Source organism: Symphodus melops (assembly GCF_947650265.1).
Source record: "Symphodus melops genome assembly, chromosome: 20".
Taxonomy (NCBI): Eukaryota; Metazoa; Chordata; class Actinopteri; order Labriformes; family Labridae; genus Symphodus; species Symphodus melops.
The window spans coordinates 16,178,139-16,190,153 of NC_136710.1; the positions used below are offsets into that span (position 1 = coordinate 16,178,139).

Here is a 12,015-nt window from a genome sequence, read left to right on the forward strand (position 1 = left end):
TGTGTTGTCCTCTAAAAGAAGCTTTGCTGATGGCACCCTGAGTGTGTTCTGCGTTTGTGACTAAGTATATGCAGTTGGCTTCTGGCCAGGATTTAGTTGAATGAACTCTTTTGATTGGAAATTATTGTAACATGTAATTGGGGAAAATATAATATACAGTAGTAGGTGTTTTGTAAGTGAGATATTTACAGGAACTCCAAATAATATGAATATGATGATGAAAACTTCTGGATGAAACATAAACTGTATAAAACATGGACGTACTGTCAGTGATGTCCCCCATTGAGGCTCCATCTTCTTGAGGTCTTAAAAATAGCTGTATATATGTATACGCATCTTAGTCTTTAAATTATCAAAAAAAGATGTGAATTCAACAAATTAACCTGCCATAAAGCGTGTAAGGATTAAGAAACAAGGTATTCAGATTATTTGTTTAATTTTTACCATGTTGTTTACCAAGTTTTTTTTTCTGCTGTAATGTTCACTTTAACATGGGGCCTCTCGTGGATTCCTACTGCAGGCAACCTCAAGTGGACACTCTAAGAACTGCAACTTTTTTCACTTCTGCATTGGCTTATTTTTCAACAGCCATTTTGCAAAAAAAAAAGAAAAAAAACATGCTTCTTCTTCTATTTTGTATCACTCCACAAAGCCCCGCCCACTAAATGCTGCACAGAACATACCAAGCATATACATCTGATATAAGGTTGTGTGGGGGTGGCGCACCCTGGATTGTCACATAAAGTGAAATGATCACCCCCATCCTTCTGCTGTTAAATGAAAAGACCAGATTTACTTCATCTCGATTGTTAAAACTGTTATTTTCAGTAGTAGTTGTCCATTTCTACAAATTTGGCTTTTTTCAAGTCCGGTCATATCATTGCTGTCCATTCTATACTACTCCTGTAATTATTTGTTGATGTACAGTATGTGGGCTCACATCGGTAATATCTGTTAAAAAGTCCTTTAGTGTGAGCCAGGCCTTAAAACACAAACACAGACAATCAATACACATCCCAAAATAGTTTAAAGGTCACAACTGATGTGTGCTGCACGGCCAATGTGCACAGAGGCGAGGAAAGAGAGAGAGGGAGAGGGAGAGAGAGAGAGAGCCTAAAAGCAGTTGATTGGCACGAAACATGATTTGTTGTTTGATGCAGATCAGAAGTTTGAATCTAAAAAGGGGCAGGGGTTCACATAAAGATCACAGCCATATTAATCTAAAGGATTGTTTCATCCAAATGTGTAATTTGAATTTAAATCAAAGTAAAGCAATGTTGCCTACTGCAGCTTTAACTGACTGCATGACTTGCAGAGGTGAGTGTACTCACAATTATTCATGCAGTCTTTCTTTTCCTGCTGGGGAAATTCAGTCCGTGTCGCACAATGCTAAGCATTACACCAAGCGAAATTGCATTAAATATTAAAGGTGTATTTTACAAGGGGAACTCATAAATATATGATACACTGAAAACAAAACAGATTTTGTTGCTGCCTTGTCATGTTCAGGTCATGTTTCACCACTTTCTAGCCTGTAACGTTTAAACATGAATTGAAAATATACAGTGTGAGTTTGTCAGTCATCTTCGCATGCGTAATCACTTTGATGGCAACAAGGACTCAAGCTCTTCAGTTTCATTTGCTTTCAACACTTGTCTTGAACACTGAGGTGAGGAAACAGCTCAGCGAAAAAGGAGTAATGGGAAACAAGTCTGCACTTTAAAGGAGGTGAATAAGAGGCTCTGTGTTGCAGCTGGAAACATGGGATTCAGTATTTAAGCTTCATTTAACGAGACACACTCCAAAATAGAGATATAATTTACAAACAGGAATGCATTTTGTTTTACCATCATAGTAAAGCATTCATGTGTTCAGTGTCAGTATATCATGATTAGCATGATACATCACAAAAGGCATAGCCCCTCCCCCAGATGGGTGACCCTGGTGTTTGTTCTGACTTGTCAAAAGCTACATCTCATTCCAGAGAGGGGCGTGGTTATACACAGCTAATTTACATTTAAAGGTACAGACACAGAAACAGCCTGTTCTGAGCAGGGCTGAAATAGAGGGGTTTGTAGATATGATCAAATACAGGATCAGAGTGGATTTACAACAACACACTTCACACACATGACTTGGGGCAATCTGAGACTTATTTACATTTGTTGGACAGGAGTATAATATACAGTTGTCTTTATGTTTGCTGCCATTTCTGTGAGACTTATGCAACATCCTGTTGGTGACTCCACCCAGTCTGCTCGCTCTTATTGGCTATTGAGGGTAATCAGTTGGAGGCAGACCGATCTGGAATAGCTCATGTCAGACATGTTTGATATTTCGGGATTGTATTGACACCAAACACACTTGAGGGTTATTTGGACAAATCGGTTGCAACAAGCCTCAAATCGGAGTGGAGGCAGGTGATGGGATCAGGCTCAAAATATTCTTGTGTGTGTAGCCATCTTTTTAGCCGCCAACTACCTGAATACTCAATGTCTTCATGGAGCTTGTCACTTTTCAGTGCTGCACCACTGGCCCTGCCTCTGTTACCTTATTGAACTTGACTTTTGCCATATCTAGGCTCGGGCAGCTGAAACATAAATCCTTTATGTCTTTAATTAACGTGACATTTAGTGGTGATAAAATCAAAATCTCCATTTCCTCCTCTTTGGTCTTAGCTGATATTGCCTTATTCCGTTTAATTCACATCATCAATCAATTAATGAACTTCAGAATTTATGTTTGTTGGTTGTGAGCCGGGGATTCACAAAGCTGGCTTTAATCCACACACACACACACACATACACACCTACACGCACACACACACACCTTCAATGTAGATACACAAGTGCACATGCACACAAAGAGTGCTGAGAAGATGAGCTGCAATACACTGCTGTGCAAACGCGGTTAATGATAGCAATCTGATTACACCTTCCAAGAGACTCCAGACCTTTGGATCGGGCTCGGTGCTATTAGAGATAAGTTAATGGGTGGGTGAGGAAATGAATGGCTGCCTAAGTGAATGGATGTGTAATTAAAGAATGGGCGATACAGTCAATGTAATTAGCTTGTTTATGTGCGCTACAATGGATATAGGCAGACGTTAAGGCGCCGCAGAGAAAGACAGAAGAGATAGAACGAGGAGGAGGAGGAGGAGAGGGTGAGAAATGAATGAGAGAGAGAGCAAACTCCTTATTCAGGCCTTTTTTGCTCACCCGTCACATCAAGGCTCCAAATCAATCCTGCAAATTGGTTTGTTCCTCAACAAGGTTACCAAATGACGGAGGGATGGAGGGAATGAAGAGGAGACGGAGAGGCAGAATATGGGGGCGAGAAAGGGAATATGTGAGGGCTGTAACGTGAGGGAGGGGGACGTCCCGCTGTTGACGTATCGTCTAATGCAGAGCTGTGTGTGTGTAAGTGTGTGTGAGCTGAAGGCCAATGGCGGGGGTTGTTAAACTATAAGGAAGGTGAAGGATCCACCTGATTGTTGTTTGTTACAGGTAAACCGAACCGGCTGAGTTATGGCATCCCACCTCTGGAACCACTTTATCCATGTGGCATATGTGCACATGTTGGAATGAATCGGCCTCTATGCGTGTCTGCGTGTGTGTTCACTTCCATGATGCAGCCACAGATGTTCCTGTAACCCTGTCACGATGAAATGTGGGCCCCATTTCCTCCCATTCCCAGCTGAGCCAGTTGAACTGGAGAGTAAATATATAAATAATGGAGGAGATAAAAAATGGCAGACACTCCAAATGTGTTATTCTTCTCCTCTGACCCGGCGCTTGTGTTTATGTCTCTTTCAGGAACACTTCACGCCGGAGTGTAAGTTTAAGGAGTGTGTGTTCGAGAACTACTACGTCACCTACTCGTCCATCCTGTACAGGCAGACTCAGTCGGGTCGGGCGTGGTACATCGGGATCAACCGGGATGGACAGGTCATGAAAGGCAACCGCGTCAAGAAGACGAAGGGAGCAGCTCACTTTCTGCCCAAACTCATTGAAGGTAAAAGACATTCAAGTTTACACTACGAGCTGCGACAGAGACAAGGGCGGGCGGGTCCTGCAAGACGCTCAAAGTTTATACATTGTCAACTATTTTTACCAAGTGTCCAATCACTCCTCTGTACCTCCAGTGCAACAAAGCTTTTGTCCTCAAATTTCCTTTTTTCGGTGTTTAAAGTGCAGCTTGAGGACTTTATGTTTTTTTCTTTACCCGGTAAAAATAGGTATATAGTTGGTAAGATATAGAGGTGTTTACTCGAGTAACACGACTTGGACTTGAGTCCGACTCAGCAGTGCCACAGGACACAGACAAGGTGGTTAGTTTTCTTCTAAAGCTTTTACGTGTATTTTCTTCATCTTGTCAGACTCCACGTGTAAAATATTTCTCCCTCCCCAGTGGCCATGTACAGGGAGCCTTCTCTACACGACGTTGCTGAGCAGAGCCCACCCAGAAAAACGCCCAAGACCTCCAGTGACTCGCCGGTGCACCAGAATGGCAAGAAGGACCCTCAATCCAAAACCAAAACCTCTTCCTCCTAGCGCTCAAAGACACATGTTTGAGGAGGGGGTGGAGGACACAGGGGGGCACTAGGCACCGACAGACACCTGAACAGGGTTGTTAGGGCTACACCCACACCTGCTGCCTGCAACACTGACCCCCACAAGAACTCTGCGAGCCCACAATGCACTGCTGTTAAGTTAGAAAAAAGGAGCAGAATTGGGTAGAGTGGAGCTGGCTGATGGGAAGCCCCTTTTACCTTCACAGACCACCATGTACACCAGCCCTCCACTTATCTAACAACCTCTGTGATTGTCAAAGCCTGGGATATAAAAGCAATAACTTCATGAAGAGGCAAACAGTCACGTAGCGTCATGTTGCATGTCCCAACAGTGTGTTTATCCGTCTGGAAGGAGATCCATCATACTCTCCATCGTCAGCGACATCCTTCCAGGCATCCAAATATCCAAGAAAAGTCTTCCAGGTTTTACCACGAGTGCAACATTCATATCTGTTCCACTGTAGCACACTATTTACAATTGCGTTGTGTTTTTTAAGAATTCCCAACAGGGTTCCAAGCTAAAGCTAGCCTGACACAAAGCTAAGCTAACACGAAAGCTGCAAAGCTGTCACAAAGACCTTTTGTTCTCCAGCCAACATTGTCTGTGTGTGGCTTAAATAACTGTCACCCTTACATGTGTTGTTGTGTGTGTGTGCGCGTGTGTGTGTGTGTGTGTGTGTGTGTGTGTGTGTGTGTGTGTGTGTTCTCTTCTTCCAGTCTTTGCGCAATTTGATTAGTTTGTGACATGGACTCAATTTTCCACTCGGTGGCACAAGAAAACCCCTCCCAACCTCTCTGGCTCTGATAATGGAGTCTGAGGCTGATCAGAATCTTTTGACCCTTAAACGAGGGGCCAAGAGCTCCCTCAGCACACTGCAGAACCACACACACACACACACACACACACACACACACACACACACACACACACACACACACTTATTGTGACACTGACATTTAATGCAGTGTGTACATACACACACACACACACACACACACACACACACTTAAGCACCTTGTTATCCATGAGTGACCACTACGAAAATGATCTCGTAAATTAACACACTGAACATGAATGAAAAGTTGAAAGCACACACACACACACACACACACACACATATGCAAAACAAATGCACACTCACAAATGCAGCAGACATGTTGATGTGGCGGTGATGGTGCGTGCAGGTCATGGGAGACAATAGAGATATCATCAGTGAGATGGGGTACTGATGAAGCCTGACAGTGTCGCTTGTGATTGCACTGCAATAGCTTTTTTTCATTTTTTTTTCACTGTGGCTGGCCATGCATTGCACAAACCTCCAAGCCCATAATGTAGCAGTGGACTCACTATCATTCAATGTGGTACGCTTGTCTGAAAACACACTCAAGAAAGTTTATAATCTACTGTGCATCCACATTTTTCTACAATCTTAATGATGATTTATTTTTCTTTAAACTAAACGTGCGCAGATATTAACAGTTACCTTAATTGCTTTTCCACCCCTGTGCGTACTTTGCTAAGATAAAGAACTGTCTGTGGACAGTTTTTATAGCAGCAATACACCCATTTTACGTGTCAAAGTCTGTTTGTAAATGAGTACTTTAGTCTGTGGACATAATTCTATAGAGGTCTTCAGTGTCTCCAGGAGGAGCTGTGTCAAGTGGAAAATAACTTCAGTGATGTCATCTTATCATTTTGTGTGGCTGGAGATGTTAAAGTCTACCTTCAGTACCACAAACCCCTTCAAGCTCGGTTTTATCTTATGTATGAGAGAAAACACAACTAAATCCAACTCTTCCTGTAAGTAAGCCACCCAAGTCTTTACATCTGTTTCGGGTAAGGTAACTAATCCTCTTTAGGCGTGTACAATCCATTGGTTACACTATTTCTGTGTCCTAAATACATATTACATTCTAATATTAAGCTGTGAAGAAACACTTTATCTCTGAGTACACCGCTAAGATATAGCTGTTTCCTTTCAAAGGAAATATTGAGCTGCTCACAGCAGAAAAATACCCCACAGAATGATGCTATGTAAACAAACCAAACCAAACCTTTGTTTGAGCTGTTGTCATTATTCCTGCTTCTTTAAAAAGACACATTTCATTCAATTCTAAAGATAAAATCCATTTTAAAATAAACACAACATACTTGTTCCCCTCATGAAAGGATAAGCCCGAAGTGAAGAAACCGCTCATCCCAATTGTGCCCTTATGACTAATAAGTAACGTAACATGACTTATGGCCTTCCATCGCCACCAAAACAGCTTTGCCACATTAAACAGACCCAGGCTCTGTGTATGTGAGTTGCCAGGTAGTGACAACTACCGACCTACTTTATCTCTGCTTTGTAAGGTGACCTTGAGTGTTTTGAAAGGTGTCTTCAATAAAATAATAAAATGCATTATTATTATTACTACCCTAACACGTGGCCCTATCTGGGCCCAACAACTTAACCCTGTAGATTTATAGGCAGCCTGAGTAAGGACATCACGTCAAATCCGACATCATTCCTAAAACATCTTGGGGAGGCTAATAAAATCTAGTGTTTTAATTGTAAACTACATTTGGAGTATCCATTCTGAATTTTGCGAGTCACTTCCTGTTTCAGTCTCAATCATTGATTTGTTTGTTTATTGCAAGACGGTATGAATACATAATCAGCGCCTTGTAATCTGTATGCGATGTCTTTGGCAGCGATGACTCAAATGACATCACTGAAGGCAGTTTACCAGCTGCCTCTAGGGTCAAAGAAGGCTTTGTATAGGTGTGTTGACTGTAAACAGACTTTGGTGAAATGGTTGGTGAAAAATGGCCAAACTATGCCAGAAAGAATTCTCCTGAAACTATGAAGTTAAAGAAGTTAAAGATGGCTGCACTGCATTATGGGAAGTGTAGGGTCCTATGTGTTAATGTCTAAAGGTCAGGATATCTCGGCTCATGCTGCTTATATATTGTCAAATCTTTATTTAGGCAATGTTCTTCAAGTCTCCCAAACTAATTGAAGAACAATACTAAATACCTGTAGCAGCCTTTAAGTCATGGTGGCGTCAACTAAGGATCTGTTCCTGACATAACAAGAAGATGCTTCACATAAATCACCTGTTTTTATCTATCTAAATGCCTCTCTTGGAGACTTTAGTTGTGATGCAAAGGAATTTAAGCCTTTTTTAAAACTTTTTTCACAAATTTGTTTTAATTTAATAAAGGATGATTACTGTGACTGTTTAATTTAGAGGGAAACGTAAAAAAAACCAAAGTCATATGTAAATGAGTAAAAACTTAAAGATGAAAAATATAAACATTTAGATGTGATATATTCACATTATTCTAATTGTCTTCATTGTTTATCCAATAGACTGTCCTGGTAAAGAAACCAACTTTTTTAATATAATCACTTTTCTCGCCTGGGAATGTGGTTTTGTTCTTTCCATTTGTTCTTTCTATTCAACATGAAAAGCAATCATTTTTCATATCAAACTTTCTTGTTGCAATGTGCCAGGCAGGGTAATTGTTTCCTCCTAATGTTTATGTATTGTGGGAAGCGAGGGAGTTTTGTGTGTTCGGAAGGTAGAGGCGAGGCTAGATTGATGATCAGGCTTTAGAGAGAGGACCACACGGAAGAAAAGAGAGAGCGAGAGAGAGAGAATTTTAGGGGAAATAATTTGCGCTGATGAGCAGAACAAAAATAGTTTTAAGAGGGAATTATGGTAATATGGCTAGTATTCCCTGAACACACTTCTTGCTTCATGCATAATCCTCTGCACCCGTGTTACCTGTGGTTGTAAATAATAATAGCTGATAACCCTTGCTGAATAGAGGGGAGCTGCAGAGCAAAGTAATCTGCTACTTGAGAGAAGCCGACCTGGTAGGTGAGTGGAATGAAAATGTAGTTTAAGAAGGAAAGAAAGAACACAGAATGTTAATACAATAAATAAGAAGTAGGAAAAATACAATAAACTTTTGTACATTTTAATTTATTCCTACTATTTCTAAATTGTTTTACATCGTCACAGTAAAGACTTTAATTAAAGAGTTAAATAGACCGTCGGGTTGGCACGCCTGACCAGTCATCCCTTATGAAAAGCTAAATCTAGGACACAATGTTTAACTATATAGTTGCAGTATGTAATTACCTTAATAGTCAATTAAATGAGGTTCTGCCCAAAAGAATACAATTTACTGTCCTGTAAGACACTCAATGGTACAGAGAGGAGAGAGGAGGGGCATACTGTAGTTTAAAGGGCTGGAGAATGTTTTCTTACATGTTTATTTTAATTCAGGATTTTAGCAGATTATATTAAAACATACTTTAACAGCGAGCTAAGGGCTAAAATGTAATAATAATTACTTATATGGGCTGTGATATACCGACAATAGGGCATGTGTTTGTTTAAAGGCAGGGTAGGTAATTTCTCTCAGCCACTTTTTAAGATTTTGGTTGAAATTGTCTTTAGGTCCTGATAATTAATAATATTTCATGTGCTTTGAAAAATAATTGAAATAAATCTGCCATCTGTAGCAGTTGTAAACACATAAAAACTTCGACCAATGTTTGCAATCGGTGGGCTACGTGTTTCATAAACCAATCCTGCCTCCCTGGTCGCTCTCAATCTAATGCATGCACGAGCCCACAATCAAAACCTTGGCTGAAATCCGCTTCTGGACCAATGGTGCTCGTGCATTTAAGTGAGGCGCATGGCTTTAGGGGGGGCACATGGAGCATGGAGAGAATTTTTAAAATCATGCTCGTTTTCAAAAATTACCGACCCTGCCTTTAAAGTCTTTGAGAGATAGAGTGAAGCAATGTGTCAGTCATGTACACAAACTGAGTTGAAGGGAAACTACACCACTTAGTCACAAGATGTAGCCTGCAATGTAAAAATGAGGTGACAAATGAAGGTTCACCTCTTTTTGAGGCAAGCTTTCTGCAGGTGTGCTCAAATGTGAAGAGAAGAAGAAAATGTAGGCCCCATGTTACTTAAATTTAATGCACTACTTCTTTTCATAGTTCATACCTATCAACGTTAGCAGTTAGCTAGCTTGCAAAGGCAAGGCTACTAAATGCAGTGGGGTTTTTTTTTCATCCATTCTCGCAAATGTACAGTACCAATGTAAACTGTAATGTAAGATAGCTAGGTCAAGCAAGGTTACTTTGGCTTCACGCTACTCACATGGACAGAAGGAAGTCCTTTATTCCATCACAACATGTGAATGTGCAGGCGTTAGCTGTTTGCTAGCAAGTAGCTGACCGTTTGGTAATTATAGCCCTTGTTTGGTTATAATATCAAAACTGGCAAGGAAATGTTATTCTCCTTTAGGCACTCCTGCTTTTTCTAATGGTTACTATGAAATACTTAAGTATTATACGTAGCATAATTTTTTGCTGGAGTAGAAACATTTCTAACTTGTGTGAAAGTGCGTAAGATTTGAGAAAAATATTTAAAAACTTCAAGCCAACATTTATTTGTATTCCATTTAAAGGTCCCATATCCATTTTCTTGTTTTAGTGCTCTTTAGTGTTTTATAGGTGTCTTGTGCATGTTTAGGCACATCGAAAGATATCTTCTCCTATGTCCTTCTGTTAGCAGAAGCAGTAGCTGCATTAAACGCTTGATCCCAGCCCCCCTCTGTGAAAATTGAAGTGATGATCTACGCCCATTGACTCTTGTAGCAAGCACAAACTCATGCTGCTCCACAGCCTGCATTTCTAATATGGTAAAAGGGGCGTAACATTTCCTGATACCGTTCCGAACGACTGACCAATTACAACAGATCGGCCAACCAATCAGATCAGACTTGGCACACGCGGAGACCTGCCCAAAGTGGATTTAGAGCAGCTGAGAAGAGGGGATTTAGATCAGATAAGAAGGGCTGCATGCAGTCAATGGAAACTGCCACTTTTTTCTAACATTAGCGATTGTGAACATAATTTAGTATGCACATGAAGTAAATTAAATAAATGAACCCAAAAAATAATAATATGGGACCTTTAATGGGGACAGTTTTCTCACAGAGGCCTTTATATTTGGTTTGAAACAAGTGCTTATTTCAGGGACAGTGTGGTTGAAAGTAAAGATAAGATGCATTAGAGGAAATTGGATATCTGACAACTCTTTTTTTGTGCTAATCTTAATGATATCTCAGCTTCTTTTACTTCAATTTTTATCTAATTAAAAAAAAGATACTTGTGAGTCCCATAACCTTATGGAACTGCAATAGAACATTGCACAAGTGTCCCTTTACGTCTAAAATAAAAAAATATATACAATATTGTATTTTATCGATGCATATGCCTGTACAGATGCAAAAAAAATGATAGCACGTAACATTTTTTTGTAAAGTTGCGATTCCAGATAAGAGAACAACTTTGATTGTGATATTTGTAGGGCTATAATCTTCTGATTTTGATTGTCTCACTTTGAGTTAAAGTTACTTTTATACAACCAGAGCCAAGATTTTATGTAAAGAAAGCCATCAGATCTCAAGTGTTATACAGATCTCACTTTCCTGGACATTAATGCTGTATGTGCATTCACTTTAAATTACTCATTAGTCCTTTTAAAGTTCCACCGGTCATCAGTTTGAATTAATTTTTCCATTGTAGTTGAGGGTACTGATAAATCTTTCTTTTCTCCAGACTGTTATCTGAATACTCATTCAGAAGCTATAAACCAGGATAACTTGTTTAGTTTTAAAAAGACAAGGTATGCATCCATGTATTTGTTCAGCAATCTAGCTCATAGTTTATTTTTTCATTCCTTGGCTTTATTTTTTTCTGAAGCTATAGCAGGTATTATCTTTTGTAACTAAATGAGTCCTATTAGATGTTATTGGAGTATTTCTGACCTAGCCCAGTATATAGTTATACAGTATGCGTATATGGTTGAGCAGATGGGGTCAGGATTTAAAAATATAAGGTGTGAATATGTGTATCTGACTTTATGTGAAGTGTTGTTAGTTGCACTTTGCAGGGAGTTCGAAAGTTTGCATGATGCATGTGTGTGTGTGTGTGTGTGTGTGTGTGTGTGTGTGTGTGTGTGTGTATCACAGACTCTTGTGTGTGTTTTGCAGTGTTCATACTCTTGCATTTTTCACTGCTTATGAAGCCTGAAATCAGCTTCTCTCTTCCAGCCAGTCTGCATTCGGCCTTCAGGCTTCACTTCAAATAGTTCTTTGTGAATTACAGGGTGTAAAGATTGCCATTTATCTCGGTCTCTGTCTATCCAAGCAAATGTTTGATCAGCTATTCCCCCACCTGCACTAGATTGCTGAATTTACTGCTTATAACTGACTGATTCATCAGCAAGTTTATTGACTGTAAATCGATGGACAACACACACATCTCTTCCCATACAAAAGTGAAGTCAAAAGAAAACCCAGTGATTGGCGCTGACATGTTTTGCATTCTGAGTCTGTTGAAATTTGATAGGCTAGTGAA

General features: G+C 40.0%; 1 protein-coding gene across 2 annotated transcripts in view; it reads left to right on the forward strand.

The window, feature by feature from the left end:
• Positions 1-5,477, forward strand: part of fgf11a (fibroblast growth factor 11a) — a 141,045-nt gene extending 135,568 nt beyond the window's left edge. For both annotated transcript variants that reach the window (XM_079371892.1, XM_079371893.1), the window contains 2 exons: positions 3,816-4,014; positions 4,411-5,477. In XM_079371892.1, coding sequence (XP_079228018.1) covers positions 3,816-4,014; positions 4,411-4,553 — 342 coding nt within the window. In that variant the 3' untranslated portion in view covers positions 4,554-5,477. The remainder of the gene's footprint in view (positions 1-3,815; positions 4,015-4,410) is intronic.
• The last annotated feature ends 6,538 nt before the right edge of the window (positions 5,478-12,015 follow it).